Genomic DNA, 23107 nt, shown 5'->3' on the forward strand with positions numbered 1-23107 from the left:
AGCGTATACCTATTAGATATGTAGAGCGTATCTGACATAGAACCTATTTGTATTCTAATTCCCGCAAATTGTTAATGCGCGTGGCCGCCATTTTAGTAACGGCAGCATTAGACTGAAGTTTCGAGCTTATGGTATATTTTTACTTAAATATACGTCAAATGACGTCATTTCGATGTTAATGAGACATGGTTCCAGCGCAATAGCAATTTGCGGGACTTATATCTCACTGTACTTATACGTAAGTAGGTATAGATAAGATGTAGATGATGAAGTGCAGATGTAACTTTTACTTCTTCTTTTGGAAAATACATACTTAACACAAAAGTAAAGTTAAACTGTGTTCATCTATTTGAAAAAATGCTGAACGCATTTTATGCAATCACAATAGTTCTTCTATAGCTCACCTTCCATTCCATATTAAAGATTTTCATCTTCGCGAGTCAGTGAGTAGATAATAAGGTAGCTATGAAATGCTCAATTAATGCATCCATTTGGACGAGGTGATATGATAGCCTAAGCTTTATAAGATCGCTCAGTCAAAAGTAGTCAGTGATTGACCTAAACCATTGATGTTGGAATCCCCCTCTACTTTATGAAGCATGTGGGCGGGGTAGGCGAGCCGCGGATATGAGCAAACGCTCATATCAAAGTCTTTTGAGCACATTACTATGGGCCATTTTTGCCCAATTGTCACCGTGATTAGAGCTGCCGTACAAAACTCGAAAAGATGCCGAGTTTTACTGTAATTATAAGTCGTATGCGAAATAAAAATGTGAGTCCGGGTTAATAAAGGAATTTCTTTCGTCCATAAGATAAAAATCTACTAAAATATTTGTAGATCGAGGCATAATCTCGAAAAATTATATCGGTTGACAATGTTAAGAGCGTTCATACACAATTACCGATTTTTTTGGAATTATTCATGTGTGAAGTGCTACAGATATTAGGAGTAATAACGAATAAAAAGGTTGAAATATTTAAGAACAAGCGTTTTTTAAAGATCTATTGCTAATGAATTATTAATTTTATTGAAAAATAATATTCCTATCAAATCCTTATTCTTTTAAAAAACAAAACATTCTCTGGTTATTTCTAACAAAGACATTTATTTGTAACATACAAAAACTACAGTGATATCAAAACTCAGTCTTTCACACAGTCAATACTCAAAGCCCCGTTTGTTTTAGTGGTTTACTAAAACATCGAAAACACACGAGTATCTCGTAATGCCTACAATAAGAGAAGATATACATAGCAATGCTAAGAAACATAAGGCCAAGCTATCCATACGAATACGTCCATACGAATAGTCTGACAGTGTCACTTAGAAGAATATAAGAACTGTCTTGTGGGCACTAAAGCCACCGAAAGCCTTATGAGAAGAGTTTTTCGATGGAATGACCATCTCCCAACTCTTGACACACTCATAAAAAAACCAATGACTGATTACAGATGACCTAGAAATATCAAAACATAAAAAGAACTGTGCATGCATGGTCTTTTAGTAAATCCTACTAAATCACAGGATACTTTTGAAATTGGCATTGGGCAAAAGTCTTCCAATCATAGCTAATGATGATCACATATCGTGGTCAAGCAGAGCAAACTTTCCGTGTGCGTAAATGTGAAAACTCTAGGGCAACAAGATTATAAAGATAGCCAGACGTGAAAAACTGACTAGGATACCCTTAAGGCTCTTGAAAACTATCAGACAGACGGTTACGAAACAAAAAATGTTCGACACCTTGGGTCACTGGTGATTTGTGAACCAGTGAAAAAAAACTTCACATCCATACAAAATTTATTTTTAATTTTCAAAAGGCTCCCTAGAACATTTTTGTATGGAATTCTTTTTTGACACTTTGCATGTGCACAGAGCTTGAAGGTTTTCTTTTAGAAAAAAATCCTCAGTCACAATTGTACAAAATTTATCGGAGTACCTTAATTACAAATTATAGACCTATCTCAGTGCTAACAATGCTTTCAAATGTCATCCAGAAAATTCTGAACAACCAGCCAGCCAGCTTCTTGAATAGACATAACATAATATTATCTGAGAATCAGTTTGGTTTCCGGAAGGGAAAGTCTACAGAAGATGCCATCAACCTTCTAACTGATCAAATTGTTAATCGTATAGAAGCTAAGAACAAAGTAGTAGGCGTGATTATTGATCTCACCAAGGTTTTTAATACCGTCTCTGTTCCTATTCTTGTGGGCAGATTAGAAGCTATTGCTATAAGTATCTTCAAGGATTATCGCTGCGGTCGGGAAAAAAAGATGGCCAGCAAACAAAACAAATTCATATAAAAATTTCCTTCATTTTCAAACAAACAAAGAACTTGTGAAGTAGTCCCACGCGTCAACGCTCTTAATTTCGGGCTTGCGTGTGTCGATAATTTTATCGATAGTGTATTTTTGTTAATAAAGGCTAAACATCTTGTAGCACCTATTGTTATAAAAAAGTTTAAGTACTATAGCATAATTTTTAGTAAGTAGTAATACAACAATAGTAGATCTATTTATATAATAAGACTTCCTCCGGCCTGACTGACAGACTGATCTATTTACTATCTAGTCTATCAATATACTTCTATAAAGTCTATCAATCCGCACATGGCTAGCGTGGTAGACTACGACCAAACCCTTCTCACTCTGAGAAGAGACCCGTGCTCTGCAGAGAGCCGGCGATGGATTGATCATGATGATGATGATGGACAACAATAGATTGCATATTTTATACTTTGCCAAAACAAGACAGGTATATCATGGATTGACTAGGTATTCTACAGAATGACTGAATTATAGACATTTCCGGTACCATTATTGAATTTGAAATCTTAAGAACAGGATCTCGGCTGAAGTGAGAAGATTGGTAACTTTGGTAGGTACAGACTGATATTTAACATACCTACATATAAGTGAAGTTGAGAACCTTTTTTTCGAAAGTCAGTTAGAAATCGTCATGTATGTAAATAAATTTAAACAATGCCATACCATCTTTAACTGCCCTTTAAGATAGCCAATAATTATGACGTATTCATAAATATTATCGACATCGACTTCCAATTGTTACACATCACTATTTGTCAGTGGCTTGTGTATTGCCAGTGACGTACAAAAATTTTCACAATAATTGAATTAATTATTTTTAAAGTGATTGCTTCGAGCGACATGTACTTTATATAGTGAAACATGTTTCTCAGATGTTTGCACAATAAGCACAATAATTATCAACGCTTGGAACATGATATTAAGAACTGAAAATATTTATTGTGCAAACTTTTATCATAGCTGGCAATACAATACTTGAATGGTACTTCAAAATCAACCCTACCGCTAAGAAGATACAGACAATATTTGCTTGTAATTTTTTGACCTATAGTAGAGTCGCGATGGCTGTGTGCTGAATACGCGATTCTTTAAGATAGTGTGCGAAGTGGCTCGCTCGGTTTTCATACAAAAGTAACTTCATCAGCGTTCTATAGTATTTATTATTCTAGGACCTAAACAAACTCACCTTTTTAAAGTTTGACTTTTTTTCCAGCTCTTCTCAGTAGAATCTGTTTTCTAATCCACCTGTGGTATACAAGTGATACATCATACAAGTATTTTAATGTATAAAACGGGTACAAACCACGATTATTTTTTGTTTTTATTTGTCGATATTTCAACCCAATATTTCACGACGGGTAAAATAATATGTCGTTAAACCACGAAATAAGCTTAAAATCATTAGATCATACAAGTAGTCTTAAATGAAATACATCAATTCATTTCATTTCATAAAATAGGTACGTAACTAGGTATGCCCTATTCTTTCTAGGCAGATAAACGTTTCTCTTTTGTAACCTAAAAAGCCAATTATTTAACTTCAAGCACTTTTATGACTCTTTGGCAGCCTAACTCGAAATCAATATAATTATGAGCATTTAAATATCTTTAGAAGAAAATATAGAAACGATAAAAATGAATGTTCTCAAAACTCATAACACGTTTAAAACGCTATAAATAAACGAAACAGTGGCAACTGTTTTAAAAGCTATCAATCATCGAATAATGCAGCTGCCGGTTGTAAATGTTTCTATTCAATCACAAAGCTAATAAAATACAAGAGCGTTTAAATCCCGCCCTCGCTCGCCTCGCCTCGCCTCGCGTCTGCTTGCGACCAAATTAAGAGATCACAGGTTTTATTTTTAAAACTGATGATTTGTTGGTTGATAGTTTGATACACATGTTCAGAAAATTGTACCTACTTACTTATTTATAATTTTTCTGATAGTACTTTATTTACGTTCCTAAGCTGAACTTGCTATGGCCTTACAGAAATTTGCGTGTTCACAAAAAACACCTTATTTTGGGTGAAGTCTGATTATCAGCGGGTATTAAAAATTTACATGTGGAAATGGCGATACAAATTTTCCAAAAAATTGTAATTGGTATTGAAATCATTGCACCTGGTTAATAAAAGAACTTTAAATAACATTCACGCAATCGATCGATATATTTTTAATCATTCAAGTGCTTCCATTATAAAAACGAAACGTTATCTTCCATTGGGACGTGTGTACGAGCAAAACCACAACGAATAAATAAAAATTAATGCACATTGGATTTTAAACAGATATTTTAGTATCACATATCTGTGTTCTCTTACTGGTATACTTAACATTGACTTTTAAAATTAAAAAAAAAAGTAATTTTAGAGCTTTTAAAAGTTTTGATATCACTACGAGTACCAATTCCAATACTCGAATATCACTACCCATATTATTATGAATGCGAAAGTGTGTTTGTTTATTAGTTTGTCCTTCAATAACGCTGCAACTGAGCAATGCATAGGTGTGATTTTTTGCATAGATATAGTTAAAAACATGGAGAGTGCCATACCTATCCCGGAATATCAAATAATTCCCTCGGAATTGTAAAAACCTAAAGCGACACGGACGAAGCCGCGGCATCAGCTAGTAGGTGATATTTTAAAGTAGTTAACGTGGTGACATACTTTATGTACTTACATAGGCACCTACTCAATGTTAATACGTTGTGAAAATTAAAGGACTAATTAATAAAATTAAAACATCCTACTTTAGCACGAAACTAACAAAACATGGCCACATTTCTGCTTACATAATGGGTAGGTACGGGTATATATAGTGTTATCTTCGCGCTAACATGAATCGTGTTGGTGATGTATACCGTAATCCATCAAAGGAAAGTGACACCAAACTGAATTTAAAGGTAGGGTTCTTATCATTGTCTAGAAAGCGTCAGTACCTCAGACTTGCGATCAAAATGTCCGTCGTCGTCACATTAGTCTTCACATTACACCTATGTGCTATCAGGGTAATATCGAGACGCCTCAGAACTCTGGAAAATAAATCGCCGTTGTATTTTGATAAAAATCACTTTGTTTGACGACCTCTGGACTACCTATAAATACGACGATCACGTACGAAATGAGAAAAGTGCCTTTTGGTGCTTGACGGGCGGATCAAGCCGCTTGATGGGCGCATCAAGCGTGCGTCAAGCAGCTTGATCAAGCAAAACATATCTACGTGCTTGATGTCAAGCCACTTGACCGTCTCCGAACCTTTTTAGGTTCAAAAGTTTGGCGACCCTTGATACATCGATAGGTTAAAATTCTAGTGCCGCTCATCGTCTAGTAAGAAGTATAGCGACGTAGCAGCGTCTTATGTATCGGAAGTACACCTTAAGCTCGACCTAAGAAGCGGATTATAGAGGGGATGTAAGAATATACCCTGATGGTATACCTATTAAAGTGTGACATGAGATTGATTACAACTCACAGCTTATGAACACCTGAAAGGGCTGTTACCATTGATGTTGGAATCCCCCTCTACTGTTACAACAACAAACGAGATGTATAATGTAGGTATAGTACGCGACAGGTCGAGATGGCAATCGGGGTATAAGGCGGGGGGACGCCCCGCACACCCGCACGTAACCCGCGCTATCCCACACGGTTAGCGCGAGGGCTGTGCGGGCGTGCAGGGCGCCCCACCTTGATTGCCATCTCTACCTGTCGCGTACTGTACAACATGGATAAACTACATTTTATTTATCGATGTACCTAGCTTATCTACTTTACAAACTTTATAAATACCTGCAAAAAAAGAAAAATCTTCAAGATTCTCTAAATATGTCTTATCGTACAAAGCTTTTTCTTAATCAAAACTATTGGACTGCGATACGTAGGAATTGGTATATAGGTAGGTACCTCCTAACAAACATCCTGTGCTGATTGTAAGAACAATACTGCATCCAAATTCCTAGCTGCATCACTCATCCAGCTGTAGATGGAAACGCATTAGCTTTAAAAAGAGATAGAAGCATTTATCACACATCTCCCTGGCGCAGTGGTAAGCGCTGTGGTCTTATTAGAGGAAGGTCCCGGGTTCGATTCCTGGCAGGGATTTGGAATTTTATAATTTCTAAATTTCTGGTCTGGTCTGGTGGGAGGCAGTAGCTAGTTACCACCCTACCGTCAAAGCCGTGCCGCCAAGCGATTTAGCGTTCCTGTACGATGCCGTGTAGAAACCAAAGGTGTATGGGTTTAATAAAAACTGCCATACTCCTTCCAGGTTAGCCCGCTCCCACCTTAGACTGCATCGTCACTTACCATCAGGTGAGATTGCAGTCAAGGGCTAACTTGTATCTAAATAAAAAAAAAAAAAAAAAAATCTACGTACCTTTTTTCCGCTGGTAAAAATGCTATTATGCATGCCGCACAAGGGCAGGTATGTGGAGCTCACTTGCGGTTTTTTAAACCGCCTTCAGCGTACCCACTAAAAACCCAGCGGTACCGTCCACGTACTATTATATGTTACGTATTACGTTGTACGTACCTACCTATTTAGTATTTAGATATTCTTTATAACTTTTTTCTTCTCCAGATATACGCAGACGACGACCAAGACGTCAATTTGGTCGACGATGCCATAGTTCCTCAGAAGGAGAACCAGGGCTCCGAGTCTCTGGACAAACTGCACGACCTCACGGTTCTGGAGGACGACAACCAGCTCGATGATGATGATGATGAGGACATGTATGATGGCGATGAGAGCGGGGACTGGTATCCTGACTATGACCACAGGCGGGAAAAGGTAGGATAATTTGTGATGAGAATTGTCTGTGGTGTAAATACCAAGAAGCGTTTAGATAGACCACTGCCTTTAGACAGTCAAACGATAGGTCTAATATGTAGTATCAAAAACCTGAAATGTGAAGAACCTTTATCCTATCCACTGCAATGCTCAACATAAACATAAAAAAAACGGCCTCAGACTCGCGTACCGAGGGCTCCGTACTACAGTCGTATTTTTCGAGATTTTACACGATAAATGAAAAACTATAATGCATAAAAATAAATAACAATCTGTTTTAGAATGCACATTTAAAACCCTTTTATATGATACCCCACTTAGTATATTAAGTAATCTTTCTTTGAAAGTTGAAAATACTAATTATTATTTGTTCATGAACACATTTTAATTTTTTGTGATACAATGTAACCATAAATTCACGGTTTACCCTATAGGTTTCTTGATGGACACGACAGACAGACTGACAAGGAAGTGATCCTATAAGGGTTACTTTTTTCCTTTTGAAGTACGGAACCCTAAAAACGCATCTCAATACAGTAGAACAAGTGAAGAACAATACTATTGTTCTAATTCAGTTGTACTGGAATCCTAAACCAAACCAAGCTCTACATTTGAGCCATCCTTTTCATGTTTCTTTGCAAAATAATCGCATTACTTTCAGACCTGTTAAAGTAGTTCAATGTTATATGAATTACAGTAAAAACTAAAAACCAAAATATTCCTAACCATCTGAAAAACGTATCTATGCACTAGATCGAAATTTAAAATAACACCTACAATTTTCCTTCTTGTAGGTATACAAGAAGGAAAATTGTAGGTTTTCCTTTTGGAAATCTATACTTAATCATGTTACAAATTATCCTTGCCCTACAGATTAACATGCTCTGAAATCGAATCTGAATTATATCCATATAATGATAACAAAACGCTTCAGTTGGTGAAAATCGATATCACCATGACGTACCAATAATAATAATTCGTTAAGATATTTACACAATAATAATTAATCCTACGTTTTGGATGATTGGATTGCAGATCGATTTTATCCAATACAAGATGATGCCCGCGAATTCGTCCGCGTGGATTTAGGTTTTTAAAAGTCCTGTGGGAACTCTTCAATTTTCGGGGTTAAAAAGTAGCCTATGTCCTTCCCCGGGATGCAAGCTATCTCTGTACCAAATTTCGTCAAAATCGGTTGAACGGTTGAGCCGTGAAAAGCTAGCAGACAGACAGACAGACAGACACACTTTCGCATTTATAATATTAGTATGGATTTAGGTAGCAAAACTAATTACAGTGTCTTAGAGGCAATTAGTATCCCTGACAAATTGGATAACGTGGTTGAGAACCGATTATCTCGAAGGCAAGGCAGTTTCATATTGCTATCGATCTTTCCAACAGTTTACAAAGGCTTACATATTAATTAGTTAATTACCGATATATAAAAGGAATAAACAGGATTACTACAGCATCTAGTCTTGGTATGTTTTGGGATATTAACTAGCCAGGAATTTTTTAAACTACATATTTCAAATTATTTCATTAAAAAGAAATAAGGCATGGTAACTAGGGCATTATTTAGTCGTAAAAGCTTTTTATCACACATTTACACCAAAGCTATTACGTGTAACGTTTAATGTTGTTTTACGTTTCCATTAAGATAGCGTAGCGCGTTCAGAATTATCTCTATTTATTTATTTTGGTTCACGCTTTCGAGTAATTTATTGCGAGCTTACATACCTACACTCGATAGGTATTATAGTTTACATAATACCTACAGTTTTGCGTTTCCATACTACGAACCTTGATGAGTTCATTAATACTAGATGAATGTACCTACGAGGTATATTATATGTTTGTCTCTTTATAAGTAGTGCTGATTTTTCGTTTCATCAAGTTTCGAATAAAGAAGGCTTTACCTTCCACAACACAATTCTTTTTAACCGACTTCAAAAAAAGGAGGAGGTTCTCAATTCGTCGGAATCTTTTTTTTTTTTTTTTAATTTTTTTTTAATGTATGTTCCCCGATTACTCGAAGATGCCTGGACCGATTTTGAAAATTCTTTTTTGTTTGAAAGGGTATACTTCAAAGTTGGCCCCATTTAAATTTGGTGAAGATCTGATGAACATCTTCGATGATAGATACTGGAAATCCTCAACGGATAAGAGTAAATTGCTCGCGATCAGTGTAATAGCTTAGAAAACAGTAGATTTTTAACCAGTCATAGCATAATTCCATGGGGCCACTAAAAATTGTGAAATAAATTTTTTTTACAAAAAAAATAAAAACCGACTTCGATACACAAACACTAAAAATTGAACTTGGTCAACTCAAAACTATTATGCAAAAGTGGTTTTATTGCTTACAAGTTACAGAGCAATCTATACCAGAAACCTTTGGTGATGGTGGTAGATATTAAAAAACCGGCCAAGTGCGAGTCAGGCTCGCGAACCGAGGGTTCCGTACTACAATCGTATTTTTTCGACATTTTGCACAATAATTCATAAACTTTGATGTATAAAAATAAATAAAATCTGTTTTAGCACAGTTCATATGATACCCCACTTGATATAGTTATCTTACTTCGCAAATTGAAAATATTAGTTCACTACAATTTTTTTTTTTGTAATGTAACCCTAAATTCATGATTTTCATATTTTTCCCCTTATGTCTGCTATAAGAACTACCTACCTGCCAAATTTCATGATTCTAAGTCAAAGGGAAGTACCCTGTAGGTTTCTTGGCAGACCGAGACAGACAGACAACAAAGTGATCCTATTAGGGTTCCGTTTTTCCTTTTGAGGTACGGAACCCTAATAAAGGACTATTTGAATAACTTTAAGGTAGGTATACAAAGCAATACAGATGTGATTTCTCTTTCAGATCGGGACAACCAACATGGTGAGGCTGAAGCCTGAAGACTTCGTGGGGAACGTGATGACGCCGCAAGTCAACCTCAAGGAGATCAAACGTCTACTGAATGAAAACCCGGAGATTCAGGACATACGTAAGATACTTGACGTTTTGCTACCTTACACCTCTTTCAGGGAGACAACGCGTCTTGACTCTTCAGGTTATTTCGTTCATGGAGAAGCATTCAATAAGAATATTAATTTAATGTTGGCCATGGCACTTTACTTACCTACTACGCTATGCGGAAGTATGTTTGTTTGTTGGTTTGTCCTTCAATTACGCCGTAACGGAGCAACGGGTGGACATGATTTTTGGCATGATTATAGCTAGCTGTTAAAAGAGTGGCTAGAGTGACATAGGCTACTTTTTATCCCGGAAAGACATAGAATTCGCGTACAGTAAAAAAGCCCGCTGATTTTTTTAAATCTTAATCCACGTGTATGAATTTTCTGGCATCAGCTAGTAAAATATTCTACGCTGTTCGACTTGTGGACGATCCCAAACTAACCGCCTCGTTGGAAAGCCTGGAGCACCGCAGAGACGTTAGCTCTCTATGCGTGTTCTATCGCCTGTATAATGGGGAGTGCTCTGAAGAGCTTTTTGACCTCATTCCACCCTCTTTTTTCTACAACCGCACCGCGCGCCACCGTAAGGAATTTCACCCTCACCATCTGGGTGTCTGGTGCACTTCGACCGTCCGCTGCGCCAGATCCTTCTTTCCACGCACGTGCAAACTGTGGAACCAACTCCCATCGGCGGTGTTCCCACTAGATTATAACATGGGGTTATTCAAGGGGCGGACCAACAAATTCCTAAAAGGCCGGCAACGCATCGGCGGCTCCTCTGGTGCTGCAAATGTTCATGGGCGGCGGTAATCACTTAACATCAGGTGACCCGCCTGCTCGCTTGCTCGCTATATCTATTAAAAAAAAAAAAAAAAAAAAAAAAAAAAAAAAAAAAAAAAAAAAAAAAAATATAATAAAGAAGGTTAGCAAAATGGACAAACAAAAGGTTTCGATGTCACAAACAAACAACGAATTTCTTTGTTCTATATTACTTAATTTGAGCCTAACGACCTCTATGTACGATGTGCCCAAGGATATAACAAAGTAAGAAAAATATAGAAAGAAATGTTTTATACACAAGAAACAGGGTTAATGGCTATTATTTTCCAGACATACCAACGCATCCGCCGCCGCCGGCGACACAACCTCCTGCAAGCAGTCGCGACAAACGCAGCGTCTTCCCCGACAACACGCTCGAGAGTGTTTCTGACTTCAATGAGCCTAAGGGCGTATCTAAGATGGAGGAAAGGTGAGGATCATAGAGCAGAAACAAAGAGGAGATGTTGTATTAAGATTTCCCTATGAAATATCGAGTGACATTTTGCGGGGTGAGGGGTTGTGGAACGCCGCCCACTTCTCAATTTTCCATCTGCGGGTTAGTAGCAAAACTACTCGCTTAGCGACCTAACATCGATATATTGATGTCACTACATAGTTCAGCTATCTCACACTAGATGTCAATAATCTAGAACTATTTTAATAATTACGTATAAAATTACTTACAAATGAAATGTGATACCATTCATAGCATCAGAACGTCTGTCTGAATAACTTTGACACGATAAAACACAACACTTCATCCTTTTGTTCTTAAAAACGCGAAAACACACCGATAATACGAGTCTCAATATATGTGAACCTGACGAACGCAGACAGCATACTAACTAAGGCCCCGCCCACAGTGATGACGTCAGGACCTAGTTGAAAATCACAGTGCACAGTTGCTTAGGCCAACTCCTCTTTGTTTCTGCTCTATGGTGAGGATACATGCGAATATATCTTTTTAGGGTTCTATTCTTGAAGGGAGCCAGCAAGGTGCAAACGGGAGCCTATTACTAAGTCTCCGCTGTCCGTTCGTCTGTCCGTCCATCTATCTGTCTGTCAGCGGGCTATATCTCATGAACCATAATAGGTAGAGAGTTGAAATTTTCACGGAATGAGTATATATTTCTACTGCCATTAAAAAATTAAAAAATACATTGATACGGAACCCTTCGTGTGTTAGTTTATTTCACCTTTGACTGGTATTTTATAATATTTTTTGCCGCCTTTCTTAGTGTTTACAAAAGGCACCAGATTATTCGTATATTATATTTTTTCTTATACAATGGGCAAGTAAGTGCTGCGAGTCCTTTAAAACTATATGGCCAATATTTCAAGATGGCTATAAAGGACGTATAAACCTTAAAAGCAATTTTATTAGACCAGTCTTGAAAATAGCTACGGTAATGTTTTATAACACCTACGGGTTACTAGGCCAGATGAAAGTTTACTTACATTGTACTCACTAGCTAAAGTTAGCAAATGTTCGGCAAACATCTGATTTTGTTAAGTATAGGTACCTACAGACAATCTATATATATAAAATTCAAAGTCCTGACTGACTGACATATATATCAACGCACAGCCTAAACCGCTGGTCCTAAAGACATGAAATTTGGAGGGTCTATTCTTTGTAAAGAGTAGATATCTACTAAGAAAGGATTTTCCGAAATTCCACCCCTAAGTGGGTTAAATGGGGGATCGAAGTTTGTATGAAAGTTCGTCATTTTTCAATTTATTTGCATGAAAATTGGTATTTGGGTTTTCGGTCACAAATGAAGAAATACGCCCATAAGGGTGGTAAAATAGGGGCTGAAAGTTTGTATGGTACAGTTTTAACTATTGATATTAATCACTAGAAATTTGGAAAGTAGGTTTTTTCCTGAGGTTAGGTGTCAGCTAAGAAACGACTGACGAGAACCCCCCAAAGGGATGAAATGGGGGTTGGAAGGTTATATGTGTTATTCGGTGCAGGGTGCGCGTCCTGATGTTATAATGTTTGTTTCTGAATAAAAAATGCCATTTGTTTCCTGTAGGCCACGCGGGCGAAGCCGCGGGCAGAAGCTAGTTTAAGATAAGTTTTTCAACCGCAGTGGGCCGACGCTATGGGCACTATGGGTTAATTTTGACGATGACGATGAGTATAAAGAATGTAAAACTTGTTATCTATAAAATCTTTATGAAAAGCAAAGCAGAAACTTGTTAGGAGGTTTTCAATTACATTTCACTGCTGACTGCAGCCAATGATGGAATGCGGCCGCAAATGGCGATCCAGTTTCACTATGAGAACACGAACTGTTTGCTTTTCAATGTAAAAATAAATAGGGTTTCCATAAGTGGGTACTTGGGTAGGTATATATCAATTTTCTAGTACAATATCTTCATACTTCCATAGTTATACTTACCTACCTACGTAATAATATTATAAATGCGAAACTGTGTCTGTCTGATAGCTTTTCACGGCCCATCTGTTCAACCGATTATGACGAAATTTGGTACTTTTTATTCCGGAAAATCAAAGAGTTCCTATGGGATTTTTAAAAACCTAAATCCACGCGTACGAAGTCGCGGACATCATCTACAGTTTCCTATACCTATTAGGTTTTCGATAGATAGCTGGTACTGATGGATAGTACCAATCATAATCAATAACGGAAGGCTAGACCGAGACGTAGGCAACGACACCTCATTTATCATATTACTTATCGGATTATGATTCACTAGCTAATGCGCGCGATTTCAGCTGCGTGGACTACACAAATTTCAAACCCCTATTTTACCCCCTTGCATTTCAAAAATCCTTTCTTAGCAGATGCCTACGTCATAATAGCTATCTGCATGAAAAATTTCAGCCCAATCTGTCCACTGGATTGAGCTGTGCGTTGACAGATCAGTCAGTTAGTCACCTTTTCCTTTTATATTACTTGGATAATGCGATAAGTAATTTAGCACTAAGGTGTAATAGGGGGCAACCCATATACCGAGTTACGACATAGGTACTCCTCAAAAATATTATACTTCCTGGCAAACACAACCCTCTCGTAGTCGTATAGACTTCTTGACAAAGTACCGAACACAATGACGTACACAATACTTACATATTTTGATTGGCCTACAAAACTTTATGATAATTTATGTTTATTTCTTGCAATATTCGGTATAATTTTGCCTTCAATACAATTTAGCAACCCACCTTTCAATCAGCAATCTATTAGTATTTTATTTCGTTGTGACCATTAAATTATAAGCACCTGTCACGTGTATACAACGTATACCCATTACCAACCCATTATGCCTCATGAACAAAATGTTCAACGTGACTAAACTCGACGTCTTCCAAAGTCCAAACACATAACGGTCCAATCACTCCAAACACATCCCACTCCAACTCACGCAAAATCTGTTGAATCAAATAAAACTGTTGTTGTATATACTTCAGTTTTCCTTAGTTTGCTTAAAAGGTAAACAAATCGCAGAAATCCTGTAGAAAAAAGCGTAAGCGACGCGATTTATCAAGTGCTTCCTTCCTTCTAGAGTTAGGTTTTCACTTTTCACTCGTAGCATGATTTCATTGTCAGTTTGCGGTAACAAGATCACATGGGCCGCGTATAGTGCGCTTCTTAGGTAAAGTACGCAGCCGAAAGTGATGAACATCGGCCTTTAGAATTACATTACTTTTCATCTTTGTAGAGCGTTGTCTCTGTCACACATACACATATGACGCTTTGTCGGTTTCAACGACCGAGACAGTGCTCTACAAATCTGCTGTAAAGATCGATGATCATCACATTTGGCCGCGTACTGCACGCATTTCAGCGAAAAGCTACTTGTTATCTTATAATTATCTAAACTAAGGAAAATAGGTAATACCTCATCAGTTACTACCGAAACTACACGGAACCTGTTACCTGATTCAGGCGATGCAGTGATGTTACCAAAGTTGATCAAGCGATCCAGCCTATATTGCAGGGATAAACACAGCATCAGCAACGCTTTGCGTCATGTTTGGCATTCACAAATTGTTGGCGTAGCATTCGTTACGAAAACGCCTGGTACTTACACCGTACACGTGGGGTATCGGCACGTTGTCGCGTGGGTAGGCAAATTCTTTACATTGTATAAAGTTGCATTTACACACTCGCACAAGCGTCAAAATCTGTTTACACATTAGTCTCCAATCTCATCTCACACTCGCACAGTGGCGAATTATGCATAAATTCGCGCTGTCAGATGATGACAGTAACGTGGTAACGACGAATTTCCAGACCTGATGCGAGGGCGAATAATAAAGGCACGCTTAAAAGTCCAAACTAACAGACATACCAACGCACAGTTTAAAAAACTGCTAGTTCTAATAGCGAATTAAGATATTGCATGTAGGTTTTCCCTTTTTTATATAGATGTCTAAAACTTATAGACCTCCATTAAGAAAGAGTTTCAGAAATTCCACCCCAGTGAAGTTGGGACGGGTCAGCTCGGTATGCTTCTACAATATTATTGTCTGAAACATAAATCCATCCCCCAAGCTACGAAATCGATAAGCTTAGCACAAACTATTAACTACACTCTACTGATAACACCTACCAAGTACTAAGTGTTACGCAATACCGCTTTTGTGCTTGCTTCCTTTGTCTGAGGCTCTCATATTACACGTCATTAATATTTTGTACCTAAGGCCCAAGGTACATAGCAACAGAGTTAACGCGACGTGAAGCGACAAAGACCATGGCGTTTCGACGTAAACGCATCGATCGCCTACTGATATAACCACAAACCAGTATTTTTAACTAAATGGGCTTGCGCTTGACTGCAAACACACCAAGCAGGAGACGATGCAGCCTAAGGTGGAGCGCGCCTGCCCAGAAGGTGGCATTTAGAGCTGTTATACTTCGCGATAGGTTGAGATGGCAATCGGGGTATGAGACGGGCGTTAGCGTGTGGGCTGTGCGGGTGTTCGGCGCGTCCACATCCCAATGCCATTTCGACCTGTCACGTACTATATCTACACAGCATGTATGCGTTTCATTTACACACACTACGAAACCATATTTAACTAGGTCACTCTTGTAATAACATGATCAAGTTACCTTTATTTTCCTTCACCGTTATTTACTCATTTTTCATACAATGTAGAACAAACAACCTACACAGCGTAACAGAAAGAGTAAAAAAACGCTTAGATGGCAAGATGCTGCCACACGATCGCATCTCATGTCAAAATCTGAATAAAGGATTTGACGGCACTAGCCTGGTTTCCGATTACACTTTCTTAGTAGATCATCAATACCAATTTTAGCCTGTTGCTTCGCCCACGATTTTGCACGAGTCTTATAGGAACAAAGGGATGTGGGCTGAAAGACAAAGGTTTTGAGTTGAACTAAGCGAGTGCTAAGTTCTAGTTCCAGAACTTAGCACCCACCTACTCTTGTCATAGATTGATACTTACTAATATTAAAATGCGAAAGTGTGTCTATCTGCTAGGTTTTCATGCCTCATCCTTGCATCCTGGGGATGGATATAGGCTACTTTTTATTCTAGAAAATTAAAGAGTTCTCACGGGATTTTTAAAAACCTAAATCTACACCGGCGAAGCCGTGGGCATCATCTAGTATAATAATATAAAATTAATCACAACTTATTTTTAAATAGTGGTAGCCTAACAGTGATCAGCCACCCATAAAATATCGAAAGCATAGAACGGGCCACCCTCTAATTATGTGGGGCCACCAAAGTCTCGCCGGCTTTTTGAGGAATATCGATATGCGATACCGATGTGATATGGTTTAAAAAAAATAGTGAGCTCACGAGCAGGCGGGTCACCTGATGTTGAGTGATTACCGCCGCCCATGTACCTTTGCAGCACCAGATGAACCGCTAATGCGTCGCCGGCCTTTCAAGAATTTGTTGGTTTCACAGGTTCATTGTTTTGCAAGACCTCTATATACATTAATATCTTTAATGATTCCTTACAAAGCTAAGCCGTGTTTAGGGGTTAAACGTCTTCCAACATCCGATTACCAATGTGTTTTATTAATAACCTCTCTACCGATCGATTTCCATGATAATACTCAAGGTTCTAAATATTCCCGCCTTTCAACTTAAACTTATTTCACGCAAGCCTTAGCTTAAGCAAGAGTACTTATAAGTGATAGGCAATATTAATAAGCGACGCAATATCGTTTGAATTTCGGATCGCGGTTACAATATGCTAACCGCGAATCCTTACAAAGACTTCAATAAGTACCTTGTGGTTTTGGGCTTTGAGACAATTCATGACTTAAAATAAATTAGGCCCAACAGGTTTGAAAAGTTAATGTTTCGAGATGTAGAATTGAGCTTTATGTATGTATACTTATCGCGATTTTCATTAAACCTGTTTATTCAAATTGGAATATTCTTGGACACTTGTAGATGATGGTGAAAACATGAATAAAATACTTACGTCTAGCACTTTTAAATACATAGCTGACACTGCTGACTTTATTTTTTGTGATGCAAAATGAAAAGACATCAATTAAGTTAATGTTTAGTTTATTTTAAAACATTTTAGAAAGTACGCGTTGCTTCGCTTCGATAGTGCGCGCCAGTGTACTTTGAGCCATTGGTTTAGCTGCGTACACCAAATATTGATTAAATTAGACTCTGTATGTTAATAAGAAATTATAGGACGGATTTTTCATTTAATCTAGGAATAGGATAGCAAAGGAAATAATAAAATCTTGAGCTTTATGATGAATAAAATAATAATATGTATCTTGGATATTTTCTTGTTAAGGTGCCTAAGTAAAAGTACGACACTCGTATTTCTTGAAATATAATTAATGTCTTAATTAAAACTATTTAGCAACCCAAAGGCCAGAGAAGTTTCGTTACCTAGCAGGTACCTACAGGACTTTCAAGTAACCAACACTTTGGCCAAGTTGTAAAGAATTTTCCGAATTAATGAGATCGTTTTTTGGAACTTTATAAGTTTAGATTGTTGGAAACTTTGATTTACAAATTCTTTAGCGTTCCGCTTTGTCCGAAGAGTTTATAGAATAAATTGTAGAAACCTTGTAGAAACCGATAAGGAGTATGAGTATGACTTTCGTAGTATAATAAGTATATTAGTATAATAGTAAAAACTGTCATAGGGGCTGATTCTCTTGTACACAATCTCTAAACTAAACTAAATTAACAGGTCTAATCTAGTGCTATCCTTTTCCACAAGCAACATTATGAAAGGGATAGCAATAGATTTAGACGTGCCATTTTAGTTTAGTTTAGAGATTATGTACAACAGAATTAGCCACATACCCCTTCCAAGTTACACGCTTCCACCTAAGACTACAACATTACTTACCACCTTGAAAACTTATTGAAACTTTAAAAATAAATAATAATAATTTTCATAATTTAAAAGCCAGCTAGGTTTAGTTGTACCTATACAGTAATTCGTGGTATAGACTATAGAAATAGACCGTACCGTACTACAGTAGTCGGCAAGAAATATTGTACATCGACCTTTAGAATGAGATTTAGGCTTTGTAGAGTGTTGTCTCTATCAGTCATACCTATGCTATGTAACGTTTTGTCGGTCTCAACGACAGAGACAACGTCATCTCTTTTTAAAGGATGATGTACAATAGGTATTTTCTGCTTTCTGTACCTACTTGGATACACTAACTTAGGGTATTTTACCCTTTTTAGATTTTTCGCTTGGTGAAATACCGTATTGTGAGTCGCTGGGTTTAGGACTTTAGGTCACGGAATTGCGGATCAGTGGTAAACCACCTAAAGGTCTTGGAAAGCTACTATACCTATTTACCTACCTTTTAATTAAAGGAAAAATTCTAGACGACATGACTACGATTTAAGATCTACCTCTAACTCTATTTAATAGAACGTAGGTAGCTGTACTTCCCAAATAAATACTTTTTTCTATTTCTGTTACTTAATTATTTTATTTTATTGCAGACGTAAGACTAAGAAGTTTTCCCCGAGTGCCGACACGTTTAACAAAATGGCTCTGCACACTGTATCGAGAACTGCGAGAAACAGTAATAACGAGGTAATATCTTGAAAAAAAAATACTTACATAAGATCTATTTAGAAACACCGAGTAGCTATGCCACTGAAATAAACAACTATCTACTTTATCTTTAACTTAAATTTTATTTTAATGGTGAAGGAAAACATCGTAATGAAACGTGCATGCCTGAGAGTCCTCCATTATGTTCTCAAAGGTGTGTGAAATCTGCCAATCCGCACCTGGCCAGCGTGGTGGACTACGACTCAAACCCTTCTTACTCTTAGAGGAGATTCGTGACGGGTTGATGATAATAGCCTCTAAATCTAGATAGTATTATTCCTTGACATAGATTGCGTAAAAGTCATAGAGTCATCTCTATGCTCATTTTTCTATGGCCTCCGATCCTCCGATATCTCCGATCGTCCTGCCACTAATTAAGTTCTTATTTAATAAATACTTATCCTGGCTCCAAATTCTTGTGCGCCATTGCGTATTTATGATATCCAGTGAATTTAACTATATTCTATCGATGATAATGATAATCAATTTTTAATTACAAATAAACTATTAAAAAACTTAAATCTAAAAAAAACAACATTAAATTAAAACTAAAATAAATTAAATTAAATCTAAAACCTCATCGAGACCACCGCAGCGAGGCATTGTACCCAAGATGCTGGCAGCATTACCCCTTTGGATGGCCAAACTAATTCTTTGGCCAAGGTAGCTGCCAGCTCTCGGGTCCCCGGTTGACTCGATAACTCTTTTCGCAATTTCTTCAAAAAGAGTTCGAGCCCCCGGGCCCCACGGCCCCAAGGTCTCCATACCAAAAGGCACGAATACGAAGCTCCCTTCGAGGTTTTCATATTTGCGCCTTTTGGCCTGTTCGGCGCTGATGGCCGCTGCACCCGCCATAGAGGAGGTCGCCTGAATGTGGGATGCAGCTAAAGTGTCTACACAAGTTGCATCCCAAACAAGCGACCTGCCCATCTTCCACGGTACGAGCGTCATACCATCAGGTCTCTTGCCATCGCTACGTGCCAAACCAATAGGTTCTAGTCCAGCTGGCACATGGGCGGTGGCAAGGGACCTCCGGATGATGTCGTTAAGGGTACTATGGCGGGAGAAGCGACCAGCGCTTCTCGAACAGGAGAGCCCATGGTGGCCGAAGGCGTCAAATTAAAAAAGTAATGATAATATTATGATGATTGTATTGGTAGGAGGGCAGTCCCAGGCGGGCTTTCGTAGCGGCACACTTCCATGGCAACACGTCACATCTCAGCCCCGAGATACATGAACACTACAAAGGTACGATAAAAATCCATACTTAATATTATAAATACGAAAGTATGTCTGTCTGTCTTTTACCTATCGATAATCGATACAGCGGAGATAGGCTGTAGAACCTATCGCCGCTGTATCGATTATTATGACGAAAGGTACAGAAATAGCTCGCACCCTGGAGACGGACATAGGCTACCTACTTATATAATATTATGCCGAAAAATCAAATTTTTGTGCTTAAGAAGTGGAAAATTCCAGAAAATAGCAAAAGCTAATAATAAATTAAGGAAAATACCTGCCAATGTTTTCTTAACTTTATTCGAACATGAAAAACAACTGGCTCACGCCCGATTTTGGTTGCTGTCTGTACTTATACATAAGCATATTTTTTGGCCTAAGACTGAGGCCATAGCGGTGCGTTGCGGCGCCGCACCGCTATGGATTTGAGTGTTGGGTGCGACACGGGCGTCGGGCACTACGTATCTACTCCGGCTAAAAGTATAGCGTTGCAACGCACTACCCTTCCCCGGTTGATCTCTTTGGTCCAAAGTCCGTTGCGCGTGCGCCGTATAACGTCATAACGCATCGTGTGGCACTTGGCAGCAGGTGGTGAGCGATTTCTATGCAGGATGACGCAGCGGCACCGCTCAGACGCCGCACTGCCGACGCAACGCATCACTCTATAATATAGTAGTATCTTCCGCATCAATGCGCGAATGCAGGCGGCGCGACCTGCTGGGCTTGCTGTAAGAGTATTTGAGTGGCTGACTAAGGATCGTGGACGCGTTTGAAACGAGTATTAATCGACCAAAATCAGGCATGCAAAAATATTATCCTTGTTCTGTCTTCCAGGAAATGGGTTGATCCGGGTGGCGCACGGTGCTCCACACGACGTGTGGTATCCCGCACCCTGGACTGCCGCGTCGCCGCCGCACACTCGTCCCACTCTCACCAGGACTGGCCACGTCAATGTGCATCATACCGGTGTTTACCTGGTATACGTTCAGGTAAAAATAGAACTCTGAAATAACTAAGACTACTTCACGATAGTCGTAGATATGTTTGGATAATCTCTTTTCATTTAAATGTTACTCGTAATGCTTTTCAGCAGAATATCTGATTGTAGCAATGATCAAGCCTATCAGTCAAATATTGCAATTATATCCTATCTCGTGTCTCTTCTTTCAGATATACTATTTAGATAGTCACGACATAATATCTTGGGTGCTGCACCGAACCAGCGCCTACATGGACGGCCGGGACACATTGCTCCAGTGCGCGCAATCCTCCCACTCCTCGGAACGTCTAGAGAAGCCCAACTCCTGCTTCTCTGCCGCAGCTCTCTTCCTGAAGTCCGGCGACAGACTCGCAGTGAGGAACACTGGTGGAGATAGACACTCGCTGATGCAGCCAGAGAAGAGTTTCATAGGTCTCATTAAACTGGCCGATGCCGAGGAACCGAACGACGAAATGTAGTTGTAAATAGTTTCTAGTTATTTATAGTACCTATTAGGTACTGTTGTAATTTTGCCACTTGTTGAGTATTTTGAATTACTCGCAGGGTTGTAGGCAATACAAAGTACAAACAAACCTTACGTGCGTATCATCAAAAATGGTGCAAAAACCTTACGTTGTCTTGCGTAGGTAGTACGTAATGATGAATATTTTTCAGTAATTTAAAAGTAAGTATGTATAAATTAAATAATTTGTATTTCGACAATACTGTGAGAATTCTGATAAATCTGTAAAATCTTAGAGATTTTAATTACTTAAATCCCTAGACAATATTTAAATATTTCGTGGCCAAACTACTCATACTACTCAATACATTATTGGTGTAATAAATAATATTCCATAGTATCATAGGATATATTCAATATTGTTCACATCTGCTAAAGGTGGAAGCAAATCAAATCGTTGATTTTCTATAACCAGGGTCATATAAAAAACACAACGCGCCTTGTCTCGAATCGGGTAAAGTGCCGAGTGTATTTCAGTCCTTATTCTTGCCTAGCTGCGGAATCCAGCTTTACATTATAGTATATATTTATATTTTAGTCATGCAAGTGCCATTAAGGGAAATTAACTCATTTCAATTAGGTGTTTTAAATAATAGGATTCACTTTCATGTTCGGGATTATCGTGTTTGTGTTATTTATAACTACAGTTTATATGTTAGATAATTTTATAATCAATAAAAATATTTTTTTATGATTTTTTGGGATTTTTTTTACTTTTATTGCTGATAGTTTTCGAACCATTTTCCAGTCCAGTTTTATTTGGTCTTTCGAATTTCCAAGCTTTGAGTGAAGCTTCCAAGAGCTTGGTTTGGACTTTGACATTGGAATTTATAGCCAAGGTATATGTCATATTCGACCTTTATGCAATGTGTTAAGGTTGAATATGACATATGTCTTAATGGGCCCCTAAAGAGGCCCATATCTTGACTATTAATTCCAGTGTAAGTCATTTTCGTTTCTTCTACAGTAATATTATGTTTTATTATAATGTGTTTAGTTTATTTCTAGAATCGAACACCATAATATTATTAGGTAGGTACATAATCTATCTAATACTATGTATAATGTTTGGTCTAAACAAAATTTTATAGTTCGTAAGTTAATTTGTAATTTAAATTTATGTTATCCTATTTTAGTAATTTCGTGATAATCAATCATCGTTAGGTCTTTTTAAAGATCTATTAAAATAATTTCGAAAGATCTGTTATGCCATTGATATTGTAAGTAATAATATTATTGTCTAATCAGTAATCACTTAAAGTTACATAATTTATTAGTACATTATTACATAATTTATTAGTATATCTAATAAATTATAATAATAAAAATTGCCTCGTTGCATTACGAACATTGATGTTATGTGTTAA

General features: G+C 37.8%; 1 protein-coding gene across 1 annotated transcript in view; it reads left to right on the forward strand.

The window, feature by feature from the left end:
- The window catches only part of egr (TNF superfamily member 12 eiger), a 56208-nt gene extending 33772 nt beyond the window's left edge, over positions 1-22436 (forward strand). The window contains exons 2-8 of the mRNA XM_034975406.2: positions 6915-7124; positions 10009-10132; positions 11214-11352; positions 18882-18975; positions 20157-20244; positions 21073-21227; positions 21409-22436. Of these exons, the coding sequence (XP_034831297.1) occupies positions 6915-7124; positions 10009-10132; positions 11214-11352; positions 18882-18975; positions 20157-20244; positions 21073-21227; positions 21409-21696 (1098 nt within the window). The 3' untranslated portion in view covers positions 21697-22436. The remainder of the gene's footprint in view (positions 1-6914; positions 7125-10008; positions 10133-11213; positions 11353-18881; positions 18976-20156; positions 20245-21072; positions 21228-21408) is intronic.
- Positions 22437-23107: the final 671 nt, after the last annotated feature.

Source organism: Maniola hyperantus, chromosome 2 (genome assembly GCF_902806685.2).
Source record: "Maniola hyperantus chromosome 2, iAphHyp1.2, whole genome shotgun sequence".
NCBI lineage: Eukaryota > Metazoa > Arthropoda > Insecta > Lepidoptera > Nymphalidae > Maniola > Maniola hyperantus.